This window comes from Cetorhinus maximus, chromosome 7, assembly GCF_964194155.1.
Source record: "Cetorhinus maximus chromosome 7, sCetMax3.hap1.1, whole genome shotgun sequence".
NCBI lineage: Eukaryota > Metazoa > Chordata > Chondrichthyes > Lamniformes > Cetorhinidae > Cetorhinus > Cetorhinus maximus.
The window spans coordinates 77,432,539-77,459,272 of NC_135885.1; the positions used below are offsets into that span (position 1 = coordinate 77,432,539).

Consider the following 26,734-nt stretch of genomic DNA (forward strand, 5'->3'; position numbering starts at 1 on the left):
TTGAATAATGATATGCACATTATTGACAATGTGGATGAATTATTTAGATGATTTTTCTTACACAAGTCCAACCCCAGTTCATTCACTTTAGTGGAATTACCAATAATAACAGATCAAATAAAGGTGGGATAAGAATGGCTACTTTTTAAACAATGTATGAAATGAATTTATCCTAATAACTAAAGCAGTGATAAAATTCAACCAGTCTGACACTTAACAGCTCTTAAGCTCGTAAAGTTAAGTTCTGAGCACACGTGGTATTTCTTTCTTAGGGTTTTTAAAGTAAAAGATGGATTATTGGTGTCATGTTGAATTCAATTTGCTAAACAATGTGAATATGATATAAAAGTGCAATCAAATTCATCCACACAATTGATCACTAGCAATAAGAACCCATAATATCACAAAGAATGACTGAATCTCAGTAATTCATAAAATTGTTGAAATATTCCAGTCACAAGAAAAGGAGTAAAACATATCCCATTGCTGAGTGATGGAAAAGAGGTTGTAATTTCTAGTGAAAGTCTTGATGTTATTTACATACATGCTATTTTGACTGTTGAAAATAGTCTTTGAGCCAAGTATAAGGGATACTGCAACTTAAACATTCTGCTCCTAATGCAAGATGATATGTTTCATATAATGTATCTACATATATCTTTTACAGCTGATTATGTGGTGGTAATAGATATATTCCTTTCCCAAAGATCACCTCACCTCTTTCATACAAAATTGGAAGTCATTTTGGTCCTGAATCCTATGATCCTCAACCACAAATTTACATTCATTTTTGGTCTCAACCTTTTGATAGGTTTTGCAGTTTCACATCAAGGAGTTAGGAAACAACAATCTTTGTAACAGATTGCTAAAGTCTTGAAGTCAACTTTACCTCTAATCCTGTCTTTTCTTTAAATAGTTGTCATTGTGAGCAACTAACTTGGCAATTCATACCTTCTAACCAAATTGTCCTCTTCCCAACCTCTATCTTAGGACAAGTAAAATTCCATGTGAAAAGAACCCACAAGGTTTAAGGCCACTAGCAGACAGTTTTCTACCAAAAGGTTGTTCTCAAACTGCTTGTGGAATTCATTTTGATTCCAACATTCAGAGTAATCCCATCTTCAACTATGCAGAATCTATGCCAGTATTTGTTGACATGAATAAAACAAATTATGCTTGGGTTAAAATTGATGAAAGTTTGCAGATTTCTTATTAGCTTCAGCTCACTTTTAGATCAACATACATAATACATTCACAGAGATGAAGAGCTTTGAGTATAGTCACGCAGAACAAGAGTGTCATATCTAGGGGATGAAGGGATGCAAAGTGCTGATTCTGACACAGGAGAGTTGGGTGAACCACTCCCTGAATCGACAGAGTCTCTGAAAGGTGAGGGAGGAGTAAGAGCTACAAGCTCCTCAAAGTCTGTTTTAACCACTGAAGTCTCCGAAGTGCCATCTTTGACGCTTGTGTTTGAAACACCACTTGCAGACTGTGATCGTCCATTTACCTCAATAGCTGGAAGAGGCTGGATATCTGCAAATGTTGTGATGGGTGTGGGCAGCTGTATCTCCTTAGGGAGCAGGTATGATGAACAGATTGGAGATGCCCCTATGACCCCTGAAGGAGCTGTTGAAAGCATCATGGAATTCAGCTCACTGATATTGGCTGTGAAGCGGTTCACCACACTGCTGATCTGCTCCATCAAAGAACCTTGGGAAGAGCTGCTTCTCTGGGCGTGCTCAGACTGGAATGTTGGCATGTCATTCTCAGCTCGGCTGACAGATCCAGCTCTGTGGCTCACGATACTGATGGGTGATGGTGTCTGTGGTACATACTGGACTGGATAGTGCTCCTCTGCCTCAGAAACATCATACAGGCATTTGATATTTGCTTCTGGATAGCTGTGGCTGCTGTGCCGACTCTCAGAGCTCTTGGAAAAAGGTTTAATGAGAGCAGATTGTTTAGAGGTATTATCCTTCTTCTTTATGTGGACGGAAAGCCTCTTCCACAGATGATGACCTCGAGAAGTGCGTTCATTTTGAGCCCAGGTTACAGATTTTCCATTTGAGCTGGAAATAGATTGAAAAGATAAAAAAGAATTTTAGTGATGAGTAGACATCCTTTTTTCTAAAAAATTAATCAGGGGGTTTGCTGTATTTTGATTTAATTCTTCTCTGAGTTAGCAAGGATAACTTTTTCTCCCTTTGGCCAAAATGCTACAAATTTCTGTATCTTCAATTCACCCAATAAGGACCTCAAAGGTAGTAACCTCCCAATTACTCCCAGTGCCACACGCTAGTGAGTACAAAAATAGGACGGTAGTGCATGGCTGCAGAGATGGTTCAAGAGAGAGGGTGTTAGATTCCTGAGGCATTGGGACTTGTGGAGGAGGTGGGACCTATACAAGCCAGACAGGTTGCACCTCAAATGAGTCAGGACCAAATCTTGGCAGGGAGTTTTGCCAGTGCTGTCATGGAGAGTGTAAATTAGCTTGTGAGGAGTATGGGAACCTAAGTATAGATGCAGAAGGAAAAGAAGCAAAGCTGGAAATAGAAGGCAAAAAAATTAGTAAGTGAGCATGGAAGGTCAAGGAAACAAAAGCTATGAAATAGACAACGAAGAAATTGTTCAGTGATTAGTAGTATATAATTCAATGCAAGGAGAAAGAAACAATCACTGCTGTGAAGACAGATGATACGCTAGATGGAGCATCAAATGAAACTATGTGTGTTGAAGCGAGAAGCAAAAAAGAGGTAATCACATTGCTGGGAGGATACTATAGACCCTCAAACAGTCACAGGGAGATAGAAGAGCACATATGTAGGCAAATTGCTAAGAAGTGCAAGGTCAAAATCGCTGGATCAAAATCTTGGAACTCTCTCCCTAACAGCACTGTGGGCGTACCTACACCACAAAGGAGGCAGCTCATCACCACCTTCTCAAGGGCAAATAGAGATGGGCAGTTAATGCTGGCTTAGCCAGCGATGCCCACATCCCATGAAATAAATTTTTTTTTTAAAAAGGGCAGAATTTTGCCATTGGCAGGCGGGCTCAGCAGAGGCAGTCAGGAAGCCTACCACTGCCTGCGATCGGCACGGAGCTGTGATTTTACACAGGTGGGGCGATTAAGGCCCGCCCAGCATGAACCATGAGCAGCAGCGCTCAGTCCTGCCTGTGCACGGTGGGGGGAAGAGGGCGAGCGGCCGAGTGCGAACTTCGCGCATAAGTACAAGAGCTGCCTCAGGGAGATGAAGCGTTGTTTAAAAAAAATAAAATAAAATAAAAATGTAATAAAACATATCCCCTCATGTGACTCTGTCACATGAACAAGGACATGTTATTAATTCAATTGTAAAACTTTTATTTTTATTTGCTTTTGGAAACCTCATCCTACCCGTGGATGAGATTTCCAAAAAAATGCAAAGGCTGCTTGGCCTTTTCACCTGCCCGCCAACTGTAAGGTTGGGCAGGCAATGAAAAGTTTAGGTTAATTGATTATTCAATGGCCTTAACAGGCCTTTTAATTGCCAACTCCAGCACGCACCCACCGACTGAACTATCGCATGACTGCACGTTGATGTCGGCATGCTCGGCCAACATCAACACGTGTCATTTCAAACTCAAGCGGGTCGGGCGCATGCCTGCCCGCCGAGCAAAGGTTTTTGCCCATAAAAACAATAGTAATAGTAAGGGATTTCAACGACCTTAATGTTATAAAATCATAGAATGGTTACAGTACAGAAAGAGGCCATTTGGCCCATCATGTTCACACCTTCTTTCTGCAAGAGTAAATCAGTTAGTCCCACTCCCCCACCCTTTCCCTCTAGCCCTGGAATTATTTTCTCTTTGGGTACTTAGTCACTCCCCTTCTGAAAGCCCCGATTGAATCTGCCTCCACCACACTCTCAGATGCATTGCAGATCTGAACCATTCACTGCATGAAAAGTTTTTCCTCATATCTCTGTTGATTCTTTTGCCAACCACCTTAAATCAGTGTCCGCTGATTGTTGACCCTTCTGCCAGAGACCAGTTTCTCTAAATTTACCCAAGAAATACATATCAAGAAAAGTGGTGGTCCTAGTACTGATGCCTGGAGAACCCCACTGTATAACTTCCTTCAGTCCAAAACAAAATTCACCACTACTCTGTTTCCTGTCACTCAGCGAACTTTGTATCCTGTCACTTTCCCTATTATTCCATGGGCTTCAATTTATGCATATATGTCACTTGATAGTACTGTCAAAATCTCTTCTCTCATTTTGCTGATAATTTAAAGTGGGCTAATGGGTCGTTATTGGTCAGCTTGGACTTTTCATGCTTTTTGTATACAGGCGTACATGGGCTTTTTTCCACGTTGCCGGGAAGATGCCAGTGTTGTAGTTCTGCTGGCACAGAGGTGTGGCTCGTTCTGACAAACATCTTCAGCATTGTAGCCGGGAGGCTATTGTGGCCAACGGCCTTTGCTGCATCCAATGTGCTCAGCCATTTCTCGTTGTAATGTGGAGAGAATTACTGGCTTAAGACTGGCTTCTGTGATGGTGGGGACCACAGGAGTAGGCTGAGTCGAATCATTCACTCAGCACTTATAGCTGAATATAGTTACAAAGGTTTCAGCCTATTTTCAATCACACTTTAACTAGGATAAATTCAGTGTAAAAAGGTAAAGAGGGCACAGAGTTCTTAAAATGCATTCAGGAGAACTTTTTTAGCCAGTACATAGCAAACCCAATAAAAGAAGGGGAAGTTCTAGACTTAGCTTTAGGGAATGAATCTAGGCATGTGGAAGGGGTATCAGTGGGAGAGCAGTTTAGTGATAGTAATCTTAATTCAGATACTTTGAGAGTAGTTATGGAAAAGGATAAATGTAGGTCAAGTATAAAGTTTTAAATTGTAGAAAAGCCAACTTGACAAACTGAGATATGGGGCAGAATTTTCTCTTCGGTGTGCGAGGGCAGGCCCCGCACACCAACGTGTTAAATGATGCGCGGTGACGTCGTGCGTGCGTCACCAAGTGTCATTTCGATCTTTCATTTTGCGGGTGCGCACTGGAGTCGGCTGCGCGCCTGCCAAACTGTCAAAGGCCTGTTAAGGCCATTAATAAACCAATTAAACAAATTGACAGGGCTGCCCATCCAACCTTAAGTTGGCGGACAGGCAAAGAGCCCAAGCGGCCCTCGCATTTTGCATGAAATCTCATCCACAGGCGGGATGAGGTTTCATGAAGGTTTTATTGAATAAATACATTTTTTTTTGACAATTGATAAACATGTCCCAGCTCATGTGGAACTGTTACATGAGGGAACAAGTCTGAACAATTTTATTCTTTCTTTCTTTCTAACTTTCATTTTGATCTTAATCTCCCTGAGGCAGCTCCGTGCCTTAGGGAGATTTCTACGCTCTTTCATGCGCATGTGCGAAAGAGTGCAGGCCCCGACTCTCCCTCCTCCCTCCTCCTGCACAGGTAGCGCTGAGTGTAAAATCACGACGCGCAGCCGATCACGAGCGGCGATCGGCTCCACTCCCAACCAGCCCGCCTGACAGGGAGAAAATTTTCCCCATGATTCGGCAAAACAGAAGGTAAATCATTGTCAGAACAGTGGGAGTCATTCAATGAACTAAAGGTTCAGAACAAATAAAGAAAATAGAGAAAAAGGGTAGTACTCCCAAATCTAGACCTCCCTGGATGTCAAAGAGTATACAGTGTAGGTAAGGTGGAAAAAGAAAACTTAGTCAGATGTCAAAATCTAATATGGCGGAAAGCCTAGAAGAGTGTATAAAGTACAAGGGTAAAAGTGAAAAGGAAATTAGCAAAGCAAAGAGAGGGCATGAAAATATCTTGGCAAGCTAAATCAAATAAAACCAATAAGGTGTTTTATAAATATATAAAAAAGTGAGAGAATAATTAAGCAAAGAGTAGGGCCAATTAGAGAACAAAAAGGTAATTTGTGGGTGGAGTTTGAAGACATGGTTCTTAATGAATAGTTTGTGTCCTATTTTCACAAAAGAGGGAGGGGATGGGAACTAAGCAGACATTGTAGTTAAGGAGGAGTGTTGGTGGATAAATATAATAAGGGAGGTATTACAAAGCTATTTAGCATCCTTGAAAAGGGATATATCACCACAACCGGATGAACTAGATCGCAGGCTGCTAAGGGAAGCAAGGGAAGAAATAACAGAATCTCTGACCATCATTTTCCAATTCTCCCTGACTAAAGGGGAATGGGTGACTGCTAATGTTGCACCACTGCTTAAAAATGGAGGAAGGAATAGCCTGAGCAATGACAGGCCAGCCAACCTAACCTCAATGATAGACAAATTATTGGAAAAAATTCAGAGAAACAGTATAAATCTCCATTTAGAAAGGCATGGATTAAGCAAAGATGATCAATATAAATTTGTTATGGAAAGGGTTTGTTTGACTAACTTGGCTGAATTTTTTGAGGAGTTAACGAGGTTTGATTTGGTTAGTGTGTTTGATATAGTCTACAAGGCATTTGACAAGGTTCCACGTGGTAGACTGGTCAGAAAGCTCATGGGATTTGAGCAAAAGTGGCAAGTTGGTGGGAAGCAAAGGATTATGGTTGACTTTTTTTTTGACTGGAAGGCTGTCTCTATTAGTCCCGCAGGGCTCACTACTGGGTCCCATGCTGTTCATGATATATATAAATTATTTAGATTTAAACGTAGGGGACATGATTCGGAAGTTTTCAGCTAATATGAAAATTGGCCATGTGGTTGAAAGTGAGGAGGAAAGCTGTAGACTTCAGGAAGATATCAATGGATTGGTCAAGTGGGCTGAAAAAAGGCAAATGGAATTTGACCGGAAGAAGTGTGAGGTAATACATTTGGGGAAGTTAAAAAGGTAAAGGCAATACACAATAAGGGTAGGATTCTGAGAAGTGTAGAGGAACTGCATGACCACTGATCCCTGAAGATAGCAGGACAGATACTTCCATTTGTTGGCCAAGGTCCAGAGAACTGGGAGGTTGTGCTAGAACTGTATAAAACACTAGTTGGACCGCAGCTAGAGTACTGCATACAGTTCTGGTTACCGTATTATCGGAAGGTTGTGAGTGCACTAGAAAGGGTACTGAAGAGATTTTCAAGGATACTGCCAGGAATTGAGAATTTTAACTGAGGAAAGATTGGATAGACTAGGGTTGGTTTCTTTGGAATAGAGGAGGCTGAGGGGACATTTAACTGAGGTGCATGAAGTTATTAGGGGCCTAAATAGAGTGGATAGGAAGCACCAATTTCCATTTGTAGAGAGGTCAATAGCCAGGGGGCATAGGCTTAAAGAAATTGGTACAAGGATTAGGGGTGAGTTGAGCAATAAGTTTTTTCATCCAGAGGATGGTGGGGATTTGTAATTCACTGCCTGAAAGGATCCTTAAAGGGTATGCACTTGAGGTGCCATAGCCTACAGAGTTATGGACCAAGAGCTAGAAAGTGGAATTATGCTAGATAGTTCTTTTTCAGCTGGTACAGATATGAAAGGCTGAATGGCTTCCTTCTGTGCCATGGATCTATGTTTCTATATTTCTAACATAATCTATGATAATAATAATACTCAATTTTTGTCCGTCCAGATTGCTTTGTTTGGTCAGTTTAAGGGATGTGCCTGTCGGTGGGTTTATTTAGTCGGCAGTGTCTGGTGCAGGCAGAGGCATGTGGGGTGTGTGGCGGACTAGAGCACGTGTTGTGAATGTGGCTGTTAACAGTTGGTGATGGTGGCAATAGCATGGTGGAGTGGTTGGTGGAGAAACAAAACAATAGACGGTAAGGTGGGGGTGGTCCAAGAACAAAGTTATGTCAACTGGAGTGATTGTTTGGATTTGTCTGAAAAAGTCTTAGAGAAGCTGCCAGGCAAATTAAAAAAATACTTCAGCATTGATTCTATAAACAAAGAAGATGATAATAGTCTATACCCTTGTCATGGCAAGAAGTCATGAAAAAAACTAAAACGTTTGTTTCTCTTCCATATTCTCTTGCTTAAATACTGTTTTTTCAAAATGGGCGAATTGCTGTACTGATAAAATGGCCACAGCTGGTCACATACTGGTGGTTCTGGAAAATTCTGAGCAGTTCCAATTGACAAAGGCTAATTCATCACCCTCCTGAAAGGTGACACCCAAGCATTGTATGAACATTCCAGCCAAGCTAACACAAAAGACTAGTAGGCAAGATGTTTGCCCCAGCCAACTCTGGACAAAGACAGAGCTATTTGTGACTCCTCATCTCCAACCTTGTGCTAATGGCTCCAGCTACCTGCTCAAAATACAATGGGTTTTAACAAGGTTAAAATACAATGGGTTAGCTGAATGGTTCGACCCAAAACCACCCTGTCACATGACTGAGACTTGAACTGTTTAACTGCTTTAATTATACAGCTTTTGAGTTCTATCTTCAGTTGCTGTTTAACCTCAGAAGACAAACAGGACTCCAGGCTAGCAGCCTGCTGCTGTCTGCCATCTTCCATCAGCCAAGCAGCAGCAGAGCCAGAGCTGTCCAGGTTTAAATTGCCTGGCCCCCATATACGCTGTTTTCTGCTGGAACGTCGATAGTGGAGGGAGTGAATATTGAAGGCGATGGGTGGTTGCTGATCAAGTGGACTGCTTTGTCCTATTGTTAGATCTGTACTTATCCAGGTACATAAAGAGTATTCCATCACACTCCTGACATGTGCTTTGTAGATGATGGACAGACTTTGGGGAGTCAGGAGATGAGTTACTAGTCTAAGAATTCCTGACCTGCTCCTGTAGCTACAGTATTTTTATGACTGATCCAGTTCAGTTTCTGTTTGATGGTTATCCCCAGGGTGTTGATAGTGGGTAGTGGGAAATTCAATGATGGTAATGCCATTGAATGTCAATGGTGGGAGGGGAATGGTTGGATTCTCTCTTGGAGATGGTCATTGCCTGGCACTTGTGTGACGTGAATGTTACTTGCCACTTATCCATCCAAGCCTGAATGTTATTCAGGTCTTGCTGCATATTGGTATGGATTGCTTCAGGATCTGAGGAATTGGAAATGGCACTGAACATGGTGCAATCATAAACGAATATCCCACTTCTGACCTTATGATAGAGGGAAAGTCATTGATGAAGCAGCTGAAGGTGGTTGGGATTAGGACACTACGCTGAGGAATTCCTGCAGCGACATAAGAAAATTCAATAAGATCAGAGCTGATCTGATTGTGGTCTCAACTCCATTTTCCTATCTGCTCACCATAACCCTTAACTCCCTTGTCTTAACAAAAATCTATCGAACGCATCCTTGAATAAATTCAGTGACCCAGCCTCAACTATTTTTTGGGGAAGACCAATAACCCACTGAGAGAAAAAAAAGTTAATCTTCAATGCCCTGTACAGTTGCAGTAAAACTTCCCTACTTTTATATTCCATTCCCCTTGCAATAAACACCAACATTCCATGAGATGATTGATCTCCAAAAACCACAGACATCTTCCTTTGGCCTAGGTATGACTCAAACCAGTGAAGAGCTTTCCCCCTGATTCGCATTGACTTCAGTTTTGCCATGGCTCTTAGATGCCATACTCAGTCAAATGTTGCCTTGATGCCAAAGACATTCACTCTTACCTCACCTCGGGAATTCAGCTCTTTAGTCCATGTTTGGGCCAAGGCTGTAATGAGATTAGGAGCCGAGTGGCCTTGACGGAACCCAAACTGAGCATCAGTGAGCAGTTATTGCTGAGCAAGTGCCGTTTGATAGCACTCAACGACGCCTTCCATCAGTTTGCTGATGATTGAGAGGAGGCTGATGGGTTGGTAATTGGCTGGATTGGATTTGTCCTGCTTTTTGCAGACAGGCCATACCTGCAATTTTCCACATTGTCAGGTATACAGATGAGTATAACATAACTTCTCTGCTTTTCAATTCTAGAAATTAATCCCAGTGATTTGTTTGCTTTTTTATGGCTTTATTATACATGTTGCTAATAATTACTGACAATCAGTCTTTAACTTTTTCTATCATTCATCTCTTATTTCATGTAATTGTCAAAGTCAACTTTCATTAATTTAACTGTTAAATATTTGGAAATCAAGTTTAGTTAGAAAATACTTCACAGTGAATTAATTTTGGAAAAGACTTATACCTGTAGGAAAATGAGAACTTGTTTATTCTTTGCCAATTTGCTAATGCCTCTGGTAGTAATCCAAAGATTATCTTTGTGGTTCTGCTTTTAAATTTGACCCCTGGCTGCTTATACTCCCTCTGCAGAATCTCTTTTTCAGTCCTAAATATGTCGTTGGTACTGACATGGACCACGACAAGTTCCTCTCCAACTTGGAGGGAATGTTCCTAACCCTAGCACCGGGCAAGCAACACAGCCGTCAAGGGCCGAGTTTCAGAGATGAGGTGAGAGTGACATCAAGACAGTATTTGACAAAGTACAATACCAAGGAGCCTTAGAAAAACTGAAGTCAATGGGGATCAAGGGAGAAATTTTCCGCTGGTTGGAGTTATGTCCAACACAAAGGAAGATGGCTTTGGTTATTAGAGATCAGTCAGCTCAGGCCCAGAACATTGCTGAAATCCTTCAGGCAACACCTAGATCCAATTACCTTCAGCTTCTCTAGACAATGTTCAACATAAATATAACCTAATCCTCTCAGGGGGAGACTTGCCCACTGGGAGTGTATTTTAGAAATTTGGGAATGCACTGCCTACTTTGGACCACTCACATCTAATGCACAAAATGCAGTGTGTGCACTGCATATGGTTGAATTTCTACTATAAGTTCCTGACAGGCAAGGCTGCGGGTGGAAAGTGTGAAGTTGGGAAATTATGCCTGGAAAGAATTTAAATTTGTTCAATGCTACACCAAATGATCTAGTAACTGTTCAAGGTGGAAATCAAATGTTATTTATGCTGTCTGGTTGCATCCCTGTTGTCGGCAAAATTCTAATTATTCAAGTCCCTTGTTTGAGGTCTTGAAGAATAGAGAATTTAGGAACTAGGACATGTCACATTTAAGCAGAAGCTTGTAGTGAACTGATATACAGATACTTTATGGATTTACTTTTGCTGTTACTGAATCCAAGAAACATTGGACGAGGTAGGTGGGAGGCTGAGGTAGACAGGACAAGTTGAGAGGAAGAATGCCTTGGGGCCCTCCAATTGGCACAGGGTGCCTGAAAAGGAGGCACGTCCCCTCAACTTTGTTTGACCACCAGCCTGTCATGTTTCACTGGGCAGGCTGGATAGTTGACGCTGACGTCCCTCACTGTGGGTAAAATACCTGTAGTAGTGGGAGAAGGCCCTTCATTAATTGACCATTTAAAGGCCTCAATTGGTCCATAGGCGAGCGGGCACCTCCTCAGTTGCTGGTAAAATTGCGGCAGGGTTTGGGCGCTGGAAATGGTGCTGCTAGCATGGTGCCCGATTTTACAGGTCCCACCGCTTACTACTTGCTGCATCCAGGTGATGGGGAGTTGGAGATTGGGGTGGAAGGGCTGTAAAGTTCAGCACATGGGGTGTTGTAAAGTAAACTTATGTCACCTTGGTGATTCTTCTATTTACCTCACTATTTGTGAGTTTGAAATGAACCCAATATCATTGCAGTTTTAAAATTCACCTAATTAGGTGCTAATCTATGTAAATACAGCACATTGCAAATAAAGGACCTGTGTCCTTTGATCTCTGGGATTAGTGATATCTTTCTGCAAACAAAGGTGCAACGTGAACTGGCTTTTCCCAGTCTCAATTAAATGGACATGAACTCAGCAAAACATAGTTGTTGTATGCACTAAATCAGTAAATTCATTGAAATACCATGCTGATGCAGTAGGGGGTACTGTTACATTAGAAAGTTGGAAATTTCAAGAACAAAAAAGGTCATTAGGCCCAATCATACCAATACCAACTAAGGAAGAAGCTGAATAAGGGTTTCTCTTATAGAAAGGGTCTCCCCTCACTTTACTTCACAAAACCAGATTAAGATAGAAACCCGTTGCCAGTTTAACAATCTGTCTTCTCTAGTGTATAACAGATGCAGAGAGCAAAACAGAATGGAAAAATACTACAGAAATAGATGAGGGTTTGAGAGTGCCTAACTGGCATACAGTTGTCTCCCTGCCACCAATAGCACTATGATTCACTGATCTAGGATCTATGTTATTGGGGCAGCATGACACCACCTGATTAATTGGTGCAATTTTGATTTATGGATCATATTTTAGAATGTTATATTGCAACAAAATAATCAGATTGTCATGGTTACAAGTAGTATTCCACCAGAATAATTCAGAGAATCAGAGTGCACTTGAAAATTCATAATTTCAGAATGATGCAATTCCTAAAAATAATTCAGCAAATATACAGCCATGCATGTCTACAGAAGAAATTTCTTGCCCTCACATAATTATTATCAACTTATATAATTTAAATTATTGAGTGGCTCCATTCTGCAATCAAGGTCCAGTCTGAAAGGGGGAAAAATTTGATGGCCTTCAAAATGGGCACAGGTATCGCGATACGTGATTAACCCGCAGCCGTTCATTCCAATGCAGGCAGTTTGCAAACTTTGTGCTGCTAATTTAAATAGTAATAACATGCAGTCCAATACTAGATATGCTGTTGAGTGGCTGCATGCTCCAGCAGGGGGCCCAAGTTCATGCGAGACGAGCACCCCATAAAATTAACCTGCATTACTTAAAGCCAGACTGTACTTCTTAAAGGCAAGGTGCATTCTGGTTGGAGCAGGTGTTGGAAGTGGCTATGGAAGAGAGTCTGACCTGCAAGAAGACTGAGTAATGGTGCAATGGGCTGGTGGCATGCTCCAGTGTAGCACTGACGATCTTGATGCAAGAGGTAGACAGGAGCAACATGTCCTCTAATTACAGAGTCTAGGAGGCCCTCCAGACAATTTTGAGAAGGCAATGGGATCTTAAAGCCATCACAAACAATGCAGGGTAGTCCTGATGACCTGGATGCATTACCACAATGGGCTTAATGACCTCACATCAGTCATCAAGGTCAGTAAATGCATCTTCAAATGCCATATCCTTACAATTGAACCACTAGGCTCAGTGACTAGTATAAACTTTATTGCCTCCTGGACTCAACAAGTTCAACAATTTTAGGACATAATTTCTTCCCAATTTTGTTACCTTTTATTTTGCTGCTTTTTCTTTTTTTTCCCCTCCCTTTTTTTTGCTTTTGGATGGCAGCCATACATATTGCTATCACTCACACATCCTCTGGACATTTCTTTTGTTTGTTTACGTGTCTCATTACTACTCTATTTGGCCTTGCACCAAGACCATTTTTGTTATTTAATCTCTCCTACCCTCATACCTATCAGGCATTTTGTTCTTTATACCACCCTCCTCCCCTTTCAGTTGCTCAAAACCAATTTAAACTTCTAACTTTTCCTAGTTCTAATGAAAGATCACAGACCTAAAATGTTAACTCTGTTTTTCTCTTGACAGATACTATCAGATATTCTGTCTATTTCCAGCATTTTCTCTTAGCCTCATATTCTGCTTCGTATACTCAATTCACCACATAGCCCCTTCACTTCACCTACCAACAATATCAAACATGGCTCGCATTCATAGCTTCACTTCACCCTCATGCCTTAGCACAGCTGAAAGACTCATGCCCACATCTCACAGTTTGTACACACTGCCAGCTATTCAAACATGACAGCCACATGACCCAAAACATTGCACAAAACTCACTGACACACTTCCCTCTCTCTTGCGAAACAAGTTGGCCGATAACTGGAGGCAGTAGGAGCTAGGTGGCAGGAAATAGGCATGGCTGCCCTTAAACGCATGAAGTTTACTCCATCATTGGAGTGGCCATTGCTAAGACTGTGCTAAGGGCAGAGATGATAGCATCACAGATTATAGTGTGCTCATACCTAACCCTCCTTTATAAATCTCATTTCCCCGTTATCGCGTAATCTCTTTGATTTACGATTTGTTCAAGGTATAAGCATGCACTTCTTGCTTCCCTACTCCCCGCCACCTCCACCACTCCCCTCACCACAGAACCATCCTTGTGTCTTTCTCCATTCAGATACCTAAGAACTTCCACCTGGTCAGGGTGTGGTGGAAAAACAAGAGATGGAAGATCAGGAGGACTGAAAAGGAGAAGAAACACCATCACTTGCACATCACACATAGCCACCAGCTCAGACACTAACACTTTAGAGGATAAATTGAAGCTGGAATTGGAAAGTGGTGAGCTACTGGGCAGAGGACAAGGATAGCACAAGTGCCTGCTCGCCGGAGAGTGAGGTTGCACATGAGTTCTGCTGCAGAGGACTCAGATGAGGTCTGGGGTGGGCTAGAGAAGAAGGCTGAAATGCTTGGTGCATTGGCATGCTTACAAGAAATCCTAGGGTCACTGGCAAAGAGCATAGAGGAGTCCACCACCAACTTGGCACAAGGCTTTGCATAGAATCCATCCTCTCCAGCATGGAGGTGATGGTGAGCTCCATGATAACACCTTGTGGGCCCAACCATGTTGTAGTATCTAATAATTGATGTATCAGCTTCCATTGCAATACAAGCAGAATCCACCCACCGTTTGGGTGTTGCCATGGAAGTTCAAACTGGATTCATGGAAGGTCATATTGCTGCCACACATGCTCAGGCAGCTGCCATCATATCTGAGGATACCAGTGCTTAAGGGGCTTGTATGGTGTCAAAGCAGTCCAGCAATCTGTCTTCCAACAGATTAGTAAGATTTCTGAGGTAGAAGCAGCAATGGCAATGTGGAGCCTGAGCCTGTGGTTTTTTTTTCTCAAGATTTTTTAAAAATGTAACATTGTATGGGATGTGGGCTTCACTGGCAAGGCCAGCATTTGTTGCCCATCCCTAACTGCCCTTGAACCGAGTGGCTTGCTAAGTCATTTCAGAGAGCATTCCTGTGGGTCTGGAGTCACATGTAGGCCAAACCAGGTAAAGACGGCAGATTTCTTTCCCTGAAGGACATTAGTAAACCAGATAGGTTTTTATGACAATTGATGATAGTTTCATGGGCCAGAATCTTTACCTTGTTGGGCAGGCGGGCCCCAGCGGGTGGGCAGCCGAACTCTGCTGCCGAAACCGGGCCCACCGCCAATTTGAGTGGGCGGGCCAATTAAGGCCCACCCAGCGGCCTGCCCGACAGGAAGCACATAGTGCTTCCTGTGCGGTACTGCTCCCTGAGACTAAGTGCTGTCTCAGGGATATTACTGACAGTATAAAAATCTTTAAAAATAGAAAAATATTAAAATTATTAACATGTCCCACTCATGTGACAATGTCACACGAGATGGGACATGTTAATAAGAAGCACATAAACTTTATTGAAGTTTTTAAAAACGGACATGAAACCTCATCCCGCCGGTGGATGAGGTTTCATGTATTATCAGAAGCCCGCTGGGGCTCCTGGCCTGCCTGCCAACCTTAAGGTTGGTTGGGCAGAGCATTTAACAAGCTTAATTATCCTGTCAATGGCCTTAATTGGCCATTGATAGGTTGGCGGGTGGACAGCTGATTTTGCTGTCTGCCCACCTTCCTCAATATTTAAATGGAGCGGGATGACATCGGGGGTTCCTCCCGACATCATCCTGTGTCATTTTCCCGTCGGCGAGCGGGCCCCGTCCCCAAATCGCCGACGGGAAAATTCTGCCCATGGTTACCATTACTGAGATTAGCTTTCAATTCCAGATTTTATTAACTGAATTTGAATTATGCCAGGATGACAGCATTTGCCCTTCCATTACTGTAGCTTTGTCAGTGCCTTTGTTGTTGACCGTCAGTCAGCCATCCCAGACTGCTGCTGCCCATGCTGAGAAGCCGGGATTTCTAGGGCCACAGCTGATTAAAGTCATCCTGCAAGGCCATCTGTAGTCTTCCCCTATGAAAGTCAGGAGCCTTCCATCATCTCAGCTGCAGCCACTAGGGTAACATTGTGTAGGAGCACTAGGACAGTCAAAGACACACAGGAGACAAGGACTAAGAGAATGCAAAAGAGTGATTAATTGACTTTTATGTGGAATATTGTTGGTTTGATGAATAAATTGGTTTGGAATGTTTATTTTGTGATGCCTTTTATTTTTGCATTAAGATCAAGAGAACACTGTGATGCAATGACAGAGGGGAAGGTAAGCTATGGGACTGTTGGTGAATGGGGAATTGGGTTGTGTTCACTTGTACCAAAGTCGGATTACTCGATCATGGACAATACAGCCAGAAAAAGAATCTGTTGGTTGCTATCTCCCTTCCTCCTCCTTGTTCTCTTCCTCCTTCACCTCTTCCTCTTTCTCCTCAGATGTTCATTATGATGAACATCTGGTGGCGAGGGCTGTGCCCTCATGATAATGAGGTGGTTCAGCAAGGAGCAGACTATTATGAATATTGGCATGCATTCTGTCAATTACGGCAAGGCTCCTCCGGAGCCGTCCAGGCAGCAAGAGTGTTGTTTAATCACACTAATGGTCTGTCTCAGGGATCATGGCTTCCATCATGTGTATGTTTCCCATGTGTGTGTGTCATGAGCTAAGTGGTCAGCAGATAATCCTTCTTGCCCATTAGTCACCCTCTGTTTTGGCACAAATGCTGATAAGACAGCAGGCAGCCACAGAATGAAGACATTATGGCTGCTACTAGGGTACTGGACATTGACCTGCATGATGTCGCACATAGGCTGTCCAGAGAGGGAGCAAATCCCTTTCAATTGCGGTACATATTCTAATTTACATGCAGAGTTCACGAAGTGATGTGTGTGTTGTCGATAGCACCCTGCACTATGGGTGGCCTGCAATGCTCACAAATCCACATGCTTGCTTCACCTCCTCTTTGACAAGAAATAATGGGATATATTCAAATATACAGCAAATCTGTAGAGAGATAGCAGACCAATATAAGAAACAGAAAGTTGTGATAGTAGGAGATTTTAACTTTCCACATATTGACTGGGACTCCCATACTGTAAAAGGGCTGGATGGCTTGGAGTTTGTCAAATGTGTTCAGGAAAGTTTTCTAAATCAATATATAGAGGTACCAACGAGAAAGGATGCAATACTTGATCTCCTATTAGGGAACCAGACAGGTCAGGTGACAGAAGTATGTGTAGGCGAACATTTTGGGTCCAGTAACCACAATGTCATTAGTTTTAAGCTAATTATGGATAAGGATAGGTCTGGTCCTCGAGTTGAGATTCTAAATTGGAGAAAGGCCAATTTTGTGGAAATGAGAAAGGATCTAGGAAGAGTGGATTGGCATAAGTTGTTTTCTGGCAAGGATGTGTTCAGTAAGTGGAAGGCATTCAAAGGCGAAATTTTGAGAGTGCAGAGTTTGCATGTTCCTGTCAGGATTAAAGGCAAAGTTAACAGGCATAGGGAACCTTGGTTTTCAAGGGATATTGGCGATCTGGTTACGAAGAAGAGAGAGGTGTATAGCAGGTATAGGCAACAAGAAGCAAATGAGGTACTTGTAGAGTATAGAAAATGTAAGAAAATACTAAAAAAGGAAATCAGGAAGGCAAAAAGAAGACATGAGGTTGCTTTGGCAGATAATGTGAAGGTAAACCCGAAGGGTTTCTAAAAGTATATTAAGAGTAAAAGGATAGTAAGGGACACAATTGGTCCCCTTGAAGATCAGAGTGGTCGTCTATGTGTGGAGCCTCACGAGATGGGGGAGATCTTAAACAGTTTTTTTGCATCAGTATTTACTCAGGAAACTAGCATAGTGTATAAGGAAGGAAGGGAAACAAGCAGTAGTTTCATGGAACATATAGAGATTAAAGAGGAGGAGGTGCTTGCTGCTTTACAGCGAATAAAGGTAGATAAATCCCCCGGGCCTGACATGATATTCCCTCGGACCTTGAGGGAGACTAGTGTAGAAATTGCAGGGGTCCTGGCAGAAATATTTAAAATGTCCTTAGCCACGGGTGAGGTGCCGGAGGATTGGAGGGTAGCTCATGTTGTTCCGTTGTTTAAAAAAGACTCCAAAAGTAAACCAGGTAATTACAGGCCAGTGAGCCTGACGTCAGTAGTAGGTAAATTATTGGAAGGTGTTCTAAGAGATCGGATATATAATTATTTGGACAGCCAAGGGCTGATTAAGGATAGTCAGCATGGCTTTGTGCGTGGTAGGTCGTGTTTAACGAACCTTGTAGAGTTTTTCGAGGAGGTTACCAAGAAAGTAGATGAAGGAAAGGCTGTGGATGTTGTCTACATGGACTTTAGTAAGGCCTTTGACAAGGTCCCACATGGGAGGTTAGTTCAGAAGGTTCAGACACTTGGTATTCATGGAGAGGTTGTAAACTGGATTCGAAATTGGCTGTGTGGGAGAAGACAGAAAGTGGTAGTGAATAATTGCTTCTCAGACTGGAGGTCTGTGACTAGTGGTGTGCCTCAGAGATCTGTACTGGGACCATTGTTGTTTGTTGTCTATATCAATGATTTGGATGATAATGTGGTGAATTGGATCAGCAAGTTTGCTGATGACACTAAGATTGGAGGCGTTGTGGACAGCGAGGAAGGCTTTCAAAGCTTGCAGAGAGATCTGGACCAACTGGAAAAATGGGCCAGAAAATGGCAGATGGAATTTAATGCAGAAAAGTGTGAGGTGTTACATTTTGGAAGGTCAAACCAAGGTAGAACATACACAGTAAATGATAGGGCACTGAGGAGTGTGGAGGAACAAAGGGATCTGGGAGTTCAGATACATAATTCCCTGAAAGTGGTGTGACAGGTAGACAAGGTTGTAAAGAAAGCTTTTGGCATACTGGCCTTCATAAATCAAAGTATTGAGTATAGGAGTTAGGATGTTATGGTGAGGTTGTATAAGACATTGGTGAGGCCAACTTTGGAGTATTGTGGCAGTTCTGGTCGCCTAACTACAGGAAGGATATCAGTAAGATTGAGAGAGTGCAGAGAAGATTTACTAGGATGTAGCCGGGTCTTAAGGAGTTGAGTTACAGGGAAAGATTAAACAGGTTAGGACTTTATTCCTTGGAGCGTAGAAGAATGAGGGGAGATTTGATAGAAGTTTACAAAATTGTGAGGGGTATAGACAGAGTAAATGCGAGTAGGCTCTTTCCACTTAGATTAGGAGAAATAAACACGAGAGGACATGGCTTTAGGGTGAAAGGGGAAAGGTTTAGGGGGAACATTAGGGGGAACTTCTTCACTCAGAGAGTGGTGAGAGTGTGGAACGAGCTACCATCTGACGTGGTAAATGTGGGCTCACTCTTAAGTTTTAAGAATAAATTAGATAGGTACATGGATAGGAGAGGTCTGGAGGGGTATGGATGAGGTGCAGGTCAATGGGACTAGCGGAATAATATTTCGGCACAGACTAGAAGGGCCGAATGGCCTGTTTTCTGTGCTGTAATGTTCTATGGTTTCTATGGTTCTATTCAGCTCTCTGCATACTGAGTGGTTGCAATAGTAGACGGTGAATGTCAAGATGTCCCAAATATCATCTGTTCTAGCCTGATAGGAGCCTGACTCATAAATGTTCATGGCCTTATAGTCATCTTCAAAGCCAGTGCCAATAGCATCTTGGCCCTTCTCTGATGCTGCAGTTCTGGTTGTGCTAGGTGGCAGATTTCTTAGTGAAGCAGAGGCATCTAACATATTATTCCTCACTGAGTGTAAGGAAGGAGAAATGTTCCCTGAAAACCCTGGACAGATAAGGCTTCCTGCTGAGAGCCCTTTTCCCACTCCTCTTCCTCCCTGTTGAGCAGCTTGTCTTCCTCTGTGTGGTCTCTGTTCTTTCTCCATGTTTCAGGCCAAGGGGGATAAAAATGACTGCATCCATGTCTGGGAGCAAGTGTCTTGTCTAGAACCTTAAAATCAGGGCCGAGGCCGTTAGCACCTGCCACACAACTCTCTGGAGGCTTCAGAAACTTTAAATAAATGTACAAACCTCCAACATTTTTTATAAACACGGCAACAACCAATTGAAATCAATCAGCAAAAGTAGTTGATGATCCCATTAAATCACACTGGTGAGGGGTCCTCCCTGCTGCTGAAACCATGTGTGAGGTTAAGAGAGTCCATTAGCTGAAAGTGTGTGTTCCAAAATGGCACCGCTGGCATCACTGAGTGTATGAATTCAATTAATTAGTGATCATTTAAAACCTCTTCCTTTTTTCCCTTCTGTGGTGTCAATGTGATGACTCTGTGGATGTTAATGGGTAATAGTCTTGTTATTCTAGGCAGCTGTGTCACCCGTATGTCCTGATGTCAGACAAATTGAATTAGATATCCATGCTGTGCTTTTACATTGATTATTGTGAGTGCACAGGAATACACATTGGTATTCCTATCAGCCATATCTTACAGCTGGAGAAACTCAAATAATTACAAGTATTCAGTTTGACCGTTGCTGTCACTGCTCTTAAAAGCAATACGCAGTTGTGCCTGGAGAGCTATAGACTTCACCTGGAGAGTGATCATAGCTAGGCACAATGCCAGAACAGTCACAGTCAGCCTAGACTCTGCTCTCCAGACTCAGTTTTAACATCTAACTCCACTGACTGTACATTCAACATTTTCTTCATACACAATTTTTATCAGTTTATATAAGTTAAATAATTGAACTGCAATTGTCAGGCTTCGTCGGAATTCACACTGGGGCCTGTATTTTAGCATTTATCTGTGGAATACCAGACCGTCTTTGAACACAAATTGGGTAATTTTAACTTTGAATCACAATGTAAAACAAATGAAAGCAAATCGGCAGCCCATATTACTTCACTCCCAATTTGTATTTCCATTAATGCATAAAACTAAGATTACACTCAGTAAGTTATTAGTGAAATTGCTTCCCTGAAGCAAAGAGTGATTTTGATATCAGGACTGTACAAATACACTGTACTACATTCATATGGCAGATGGATATTAATGTGAAATGTAAAATAATGCATATTAGAACAGGAAACAGGAACAGATGTCCTTTCCTAAAGGTGGAAAGCAGTCACAGTTAAATACAGACTGAGATTTTTGGTTTATTTCTTCTGAGCAGAGGAGGCTGAGGGAATCTTTAACTGAGATGTATAAAATTATGAGGGGCCTAGATAGAATGGATCGGAAGCAGCAATTTCCATCAGCAGAAATGTCAATAACCAGGAGACATAGATTTAAAATAATCACGAGAAGGGGGAGTTGAATAATTTATTCAACCAGAGGATGGTGGGGGTTTGGAACTCACTACCTGTAACAGTGGTAGAGGCAGAAATGCTCAATACATTTGAAAAATATTTGGATATGCACTTGTGGTGCTTTAACCTACAGGGCGATAGGTGAAGAGCTAGAAGGTGGGATTAGGCTGGACAACTCTTTTTCAGCTGGCACTGACATGGTGGACTGAATGGCCTTCCTCTGTGCCACAAATCTTTGTATGTTTCTATGTTTTTATTACCAATAAACAACATGGGACCTGTAATGCTCTGTTACTAGAGACAGGGGTGAAAGTTGCTACCTGTAAAGGACTGTAAGCCAAGTTTAAATAGGAGAGCTGCAACAATGGACAACTTGCTCCCAATCTAATCCTTAAAAAAATGAAGTGACACAGAAGGCTGCTATGGAAACATCCAAGGCCTGGACAGTACCTCGAAGAGGAAGACATTGTGGTTTGGTGGCAGCAGAAATTCTATAAAATCAGAAGACTTGGCTCACCTCATAATACTTCACAAATGAGGTTGAGTAGATGAGCTATATAGACCAGGAAGACCCCTGTCTATTCTGAGTTTGTTTGGGCTATGGGTCATCATCTTCTTCACAGCTACCAGAGCTTCAGTCACAACAGTGTAACCTAACTTTTGGGTTTGCACGACCTCCCTACATTCAACTGTGACTGCTTGCTTGCTCAGTGGAAAAATGTCAGGCATGAAAACATTGGGGCCCAGTAATAAAGCTGAGGTACCTTACAAGTCATCACTAATCTGCTCCAGGCTATTTTCCCACACTGTGGTAGGAGTGATATGCTATTGGCCTAGATGAAGGATGTTACCGATAGGGAGAGATGCGGGATAAAATCCCCTTTTTCTCACCTCTTGGCCGATCGCAGCAAGATATATTTTAGAGGAGTGTTTTAACCTCCTTGAGTGCTGTGACTTTAAAGAACAAACACAAAATAGGCTTTCCGGTAAGTTTGAATCAAAAGAAAGGATAAACATTTATTTTTCACAAGACCCAAAAATGTATACAACACCCACACTTCATTCACACAGTCACACACACAAGCACAGTCACACACACAAGCACACACACACAGAAAGATGTTTTCTAAAAATGTAACATGCACTTAAATTACTAACAGGGAAACAGATCACTTCTTTAAACTGTCCTTAAGATGGTGATTAAAACATTGCAGGCCTTAAGGATTCTCTCTTGGTTTAATGAAGAAATATAGTCTTACAAGTAAAATGAATTATCTCCTCTTCACTGCCTGAGGTGACTTTCTTTCTGAGGCAGGGTTCCTTCCTTTTGCTGGGTGAGATCTCTTCCTATGTCAGTATTGGTCTCAAACTGAACTTGTGGATTAATAGGATATTGGCTATCTCCAGCCAGTTTCAGTTAAGTGATAACAGTATAGATGGATTCCATTGCCACACAAATGATTCAACATCATAAGGCAATGTCACACAATGGGCAATGAATGGCAGCTGGTCAAACCTGTTTGTGATAAAATGGTTCCTTCACACCCCACTTTGTAGATTTCAAGTTTGCAGACACGAAATCTAGGGTGACCATTATATTTGAGTTTCTGTAAATGTCCAGACAATAGTACCTGTAAATTCCCCAAGTGATCTTGTTGCATCCTGTATTCTCTTCAATTGAAGGTCCTCCACAAGGACGTTTACATTTTAATGACTTTATAGAGGCATGTTCAGACATGAGTTAATTCTTGTCTGTACAGAACCACTAAAAAAGTCACCTAATCCTCTGTTGTCAATTTTGTTAAGGTAAATTGTCCAGTCCACACTGTTTTTTAAAAAAAGGTAGTGCCCATCTTCCTGATAAGTTTATAGGACGTGCGCATGACAGGGAAGATGGTTAAAAAGAGACACGGAAGTGGGAACTCCATTCACAGCTTTCCCACATCCCACCCATTGCATTTCCCCTCAACCAGTATTCAACATGCTGCCTCCTCTCAATGGCTGAGTCTGCCCCTGCATAGGTGGAACAATCTTTGGCAGGGCCCTGACAGGCTCCAAAACCAACAGGTCATTGACATGAGAGTCTCAGAAGTCAGAGCAAGGAACAGAGCAGTCTTCATCTACCTCTGCTAAAGCCACAGGGATTTCACGATGCAGGAGTGGTAGGGAAAGGAACTGAAAAGCTTTGTGGTTCGCTGAGTGTCTGCACACGAGTGCTTATGAAAATGCTGTGTTAGTAAATTTCACTTACTTACTTATTCACATAAAATTTATTAAATTGCTTCACTTTCCCGCGTTCACTATTCTTGCCTGGTGACTGCCAACTGAGGTTTTCAAGTGATTGATGATAAATATGAGGACATGAATACTTTGAGACCAGATGGTGCACAGGCAATAGGTAGATGGCTGCTTACTTTTTGTCAGTGGAATTAGTGGACGGGAGGGACAGGGAATGTAAGAATGTGAGTGACTAAATGAACCGTCGAACTATTAGGGCATATCTGGCATCCCAAGCAGCAATGTGATTGGATCGTCGGGCTTTGGTGGCCCATCTTCATCTTCGTCCTCCTTGCTCTCCTCCTCTTCATTGGAATCTCATCAGATGATGAATGGTTTGATCCACCTCCAACTCTAGCCCATGGACAGTGTTGTGCAGAACACAGCACACAACAATTATCCTAGAGCCCCTTGATGACGACTGCTGAAGGGCACCTCCAGACCAGTCCAGGTAGCAGAAGAGCATCTTGAGCATGTTGGCAGCTGGTTCAATGGCACATCTGGTTGTCATATGACTGGCACTGTAAAAATATTATTATTCATTTGTTGGATTTCTCATGGGTACCATCAGTCCGGTTTGAAATTAATATCCTTTGTTGTCTAGCAGCTAACATTTAAGGGTGGTTCCAGATATGAACATGGTGGGGTGTTGCGCTGCCACAGTACAAAAGCTTCATGGCAGCTCCCAGGGACTCTGGCATAGAGCTGCATGAACCTTTTCTTGTGGTTTCAAACAGCTGAACATTGAAAAAATGAAATCTCTTGCAGTTGATGAATGCTCCTGGTTGCTGTGGTGGTGCTTGGATTGCCAGTCTACTAGAGGAGGCTGCCAATCCTGGTGGGAGGTCAGGTCCTGAGTGGGGGGAGTGGGACAGTGTTGGAGGCCTCGTGGTGGGGAGATCGGGGAAAAAATGTGTAGAATCATTTGTTTCTCTAGTTTCTTCATGCTGCAGCACATGAAAAAACACTACCTGGTTTGCATGATGTGCAGCAGTCCTTTTATTATTGGCATTATTTTGTTTTGTTTGACCTAATAAGATAAAATATAGATAGAAAATAGCTATGACCATAGGCAACAACATAGGACAAACAATCAACAGACCTCACATTATACAACCTGACAGCTTTTGAGTCAGAGTTCAGATTTGGGTCATGAATGTATTTGAAATATTTCCCTAAAAGTTAATTTTAGGCTATTTTATTTCCCTTAAGTTCTAAAAGATACAGAAACTATCATTAAGCTGAAAGAACATTTAGATACTTGAAAACATTTAAGTTTTCATTTTTGATATACAAAGCAGCAAAATAACATCAAGCAGAAACACTAATAGGGTGGAATTTAATGCTCGCAAGAGTGGGCCCATTGACTGGCTGGAGAGCCAGTGGCAACCCCACTGTGGCTATTTTGAGCCCCCACCGACCTGATTTAATGCCAATCAGACACTTATCTGTTTGCTATAAAAACAAAATACTGCAGAAATCTAAAATATGAACAGAAAGTGCTGGAAAAACTCAGTGGGTCTGGTGGCATCTGTGGAGAGAGAAACAGAGTTAATGTTTTGAGTCCAATATGATTCTTCCAAAAGAGACTCATATTGGACTCAAAACATTAACTCTATTTCTCTCTCCACAGATGTTGCCAGTCTGGATGAGTTTTTCCAGCACTTTCTGTTTTAATTATTATCTGGTTGCTGTTGCGGTCCCCATTGTGGTCAGGTTGAATTTCCTACCTGTGAGAGTGCTGGCCAGTCAGTGGCTTGAAGATCTCCAGTACCGACTATGTGGTGAGCTCCTTGTGGATGCATATGTAATGCGTTGAACAACACAAGATCGCACATGCCATCCAACTCCACAGTGGGAATCACTCCCACTTCCGTGCCTGCCACTGAACTTAAACTCCAGAATGAAAGATTCCAGCCATAGTTTCAATTCACTTCAGAGAAAACATCAATTTAAATGCCGTTGCTGTTTCAAACTTGTTTTTTTATTGGACAGCTATGTGATCATTGTGTTAACCCATCACCTTGTCTGAAAGTCTCTATGGAATTAATTAGAACCTACAAAACACAAACAGGCCATTCCATCCAACTTGTCTATGCGTCTTCCAGTCTAAGTAACCCTTGCCACTCAGCTCCCAAATCTTTTCCCTCATGTATGTATCATTCTCCCCTTAAATATATCCTTGCCACCTGCTTCAACCAATCTACAGGGCCTGTTGTTCACTTCCTTGGCCACTTCCATCCAGGCCTGGTTGCTTTGAAAGGCTGGCCTCTTCGTTCTATCTTTGGGAAACACCAACCAAGGAACAGCCTTCCCAAGTTTCCTTTCTGTGGTTGCTGAAACCATAGGAATCAATGTACAGTTCAGCCATTCTAACCCCCTGCTGGGGTCCCTTTAACTAGAAATCCTTCTTTTGATAGATTTGATGCATCAACCCACCCACCCTTTCCCTCTAAATGTTCAGGAAACCCAAAAGCAAGATACAAATGTTGTGCCTGAGTTAAAGAATCACGGCAAAGCTCGCTTCAATAACAAATGGGTTCCTCACCCGCTAATGGCGCTCCCCCCGCCACCCCAAGTGCATATGGGTCTATTTAGGTAAACTTCCGCCCATAGGCCCTATGGAAAATTGTTTTCGCAATACAGGAGAGAGTATCCACTTGTTTAAAAGATTGAAAGAAAATTGTGATTAAGCTTCCAACAATGCAGTCTGTAATGGTGTCTCCAAAGGAGTCTCATTGCTGTGTGCTGGGTTCAGATCAGAACCTGACTTGAGTTATACTGACATTTTTCCATTGCTAAGTGGCACCCTTTGTTTTGGGGTCATCTTGCTAGTTTAGATTTAATCTAGATCCTTATACTGTAGCTGTGGACTCCCTTGGCAGGAAAGCTATTGATTAAAAGTTTGAAACTGTCATAATAACGTGAATGATGTAATGAAGCCTTTATATAGAACAGTCAAGCCGATGTGTTGACAACTCAATAGTTCGAGTGCTATAGGGGAAGTAACAGACGGGAAGGCTACTTTGACAGTAATTGCATTTGAAATAAATGTCTTAAGATTGACATTAATTGAATTTAAACAGCTAGAAAATAAACTTGTGTTAAAATCATGAGTCATATGAGTTTTGTATAGGACATGTAATAGTCTGCAAAGGTGAGGAAGAGGCAGATATTGGCAGCTGAGAAAATTCCCTGGATACATTTAAATTAATTAAAAGCAGATAAAATTTATGATTTCGTCTGTCAATTCCCTGAAAGTTTTATTTAATTTTAAATGAAGGACGCATCCAGTTATCAGTGCCGGGTGCTTGGAGTC

The 26,734-nt window shown here is 42.1% G+C and overlaps 1 protein-coding gene across 1 annotated transcript in view; it reads right to left on the minus strand.

Moving 5' to 3' along the window:
• Positions 1 to 1,183: 1,183 nt before the first annotated feature.
• grm5b (glutamate receptor, metabotropic 5b) overlaps positions 1,184 to 26,734 on the minus strand; it is a 618,812-nt gene continuing 593,261 nt past the window's right edge. The window contains exon 9 of the mRNA XM_078544826.1: positions 1,184 to 2,072. Coding sequence (XP_078400952.1) covers positions 1,253 to 2,072 — 820 coding nt within the window. The 3' untranslated portion in view covers positions 1,184 to 1,252. The remainder of the gene's footprint in view (positions 2,073 to 26,734) is intronic.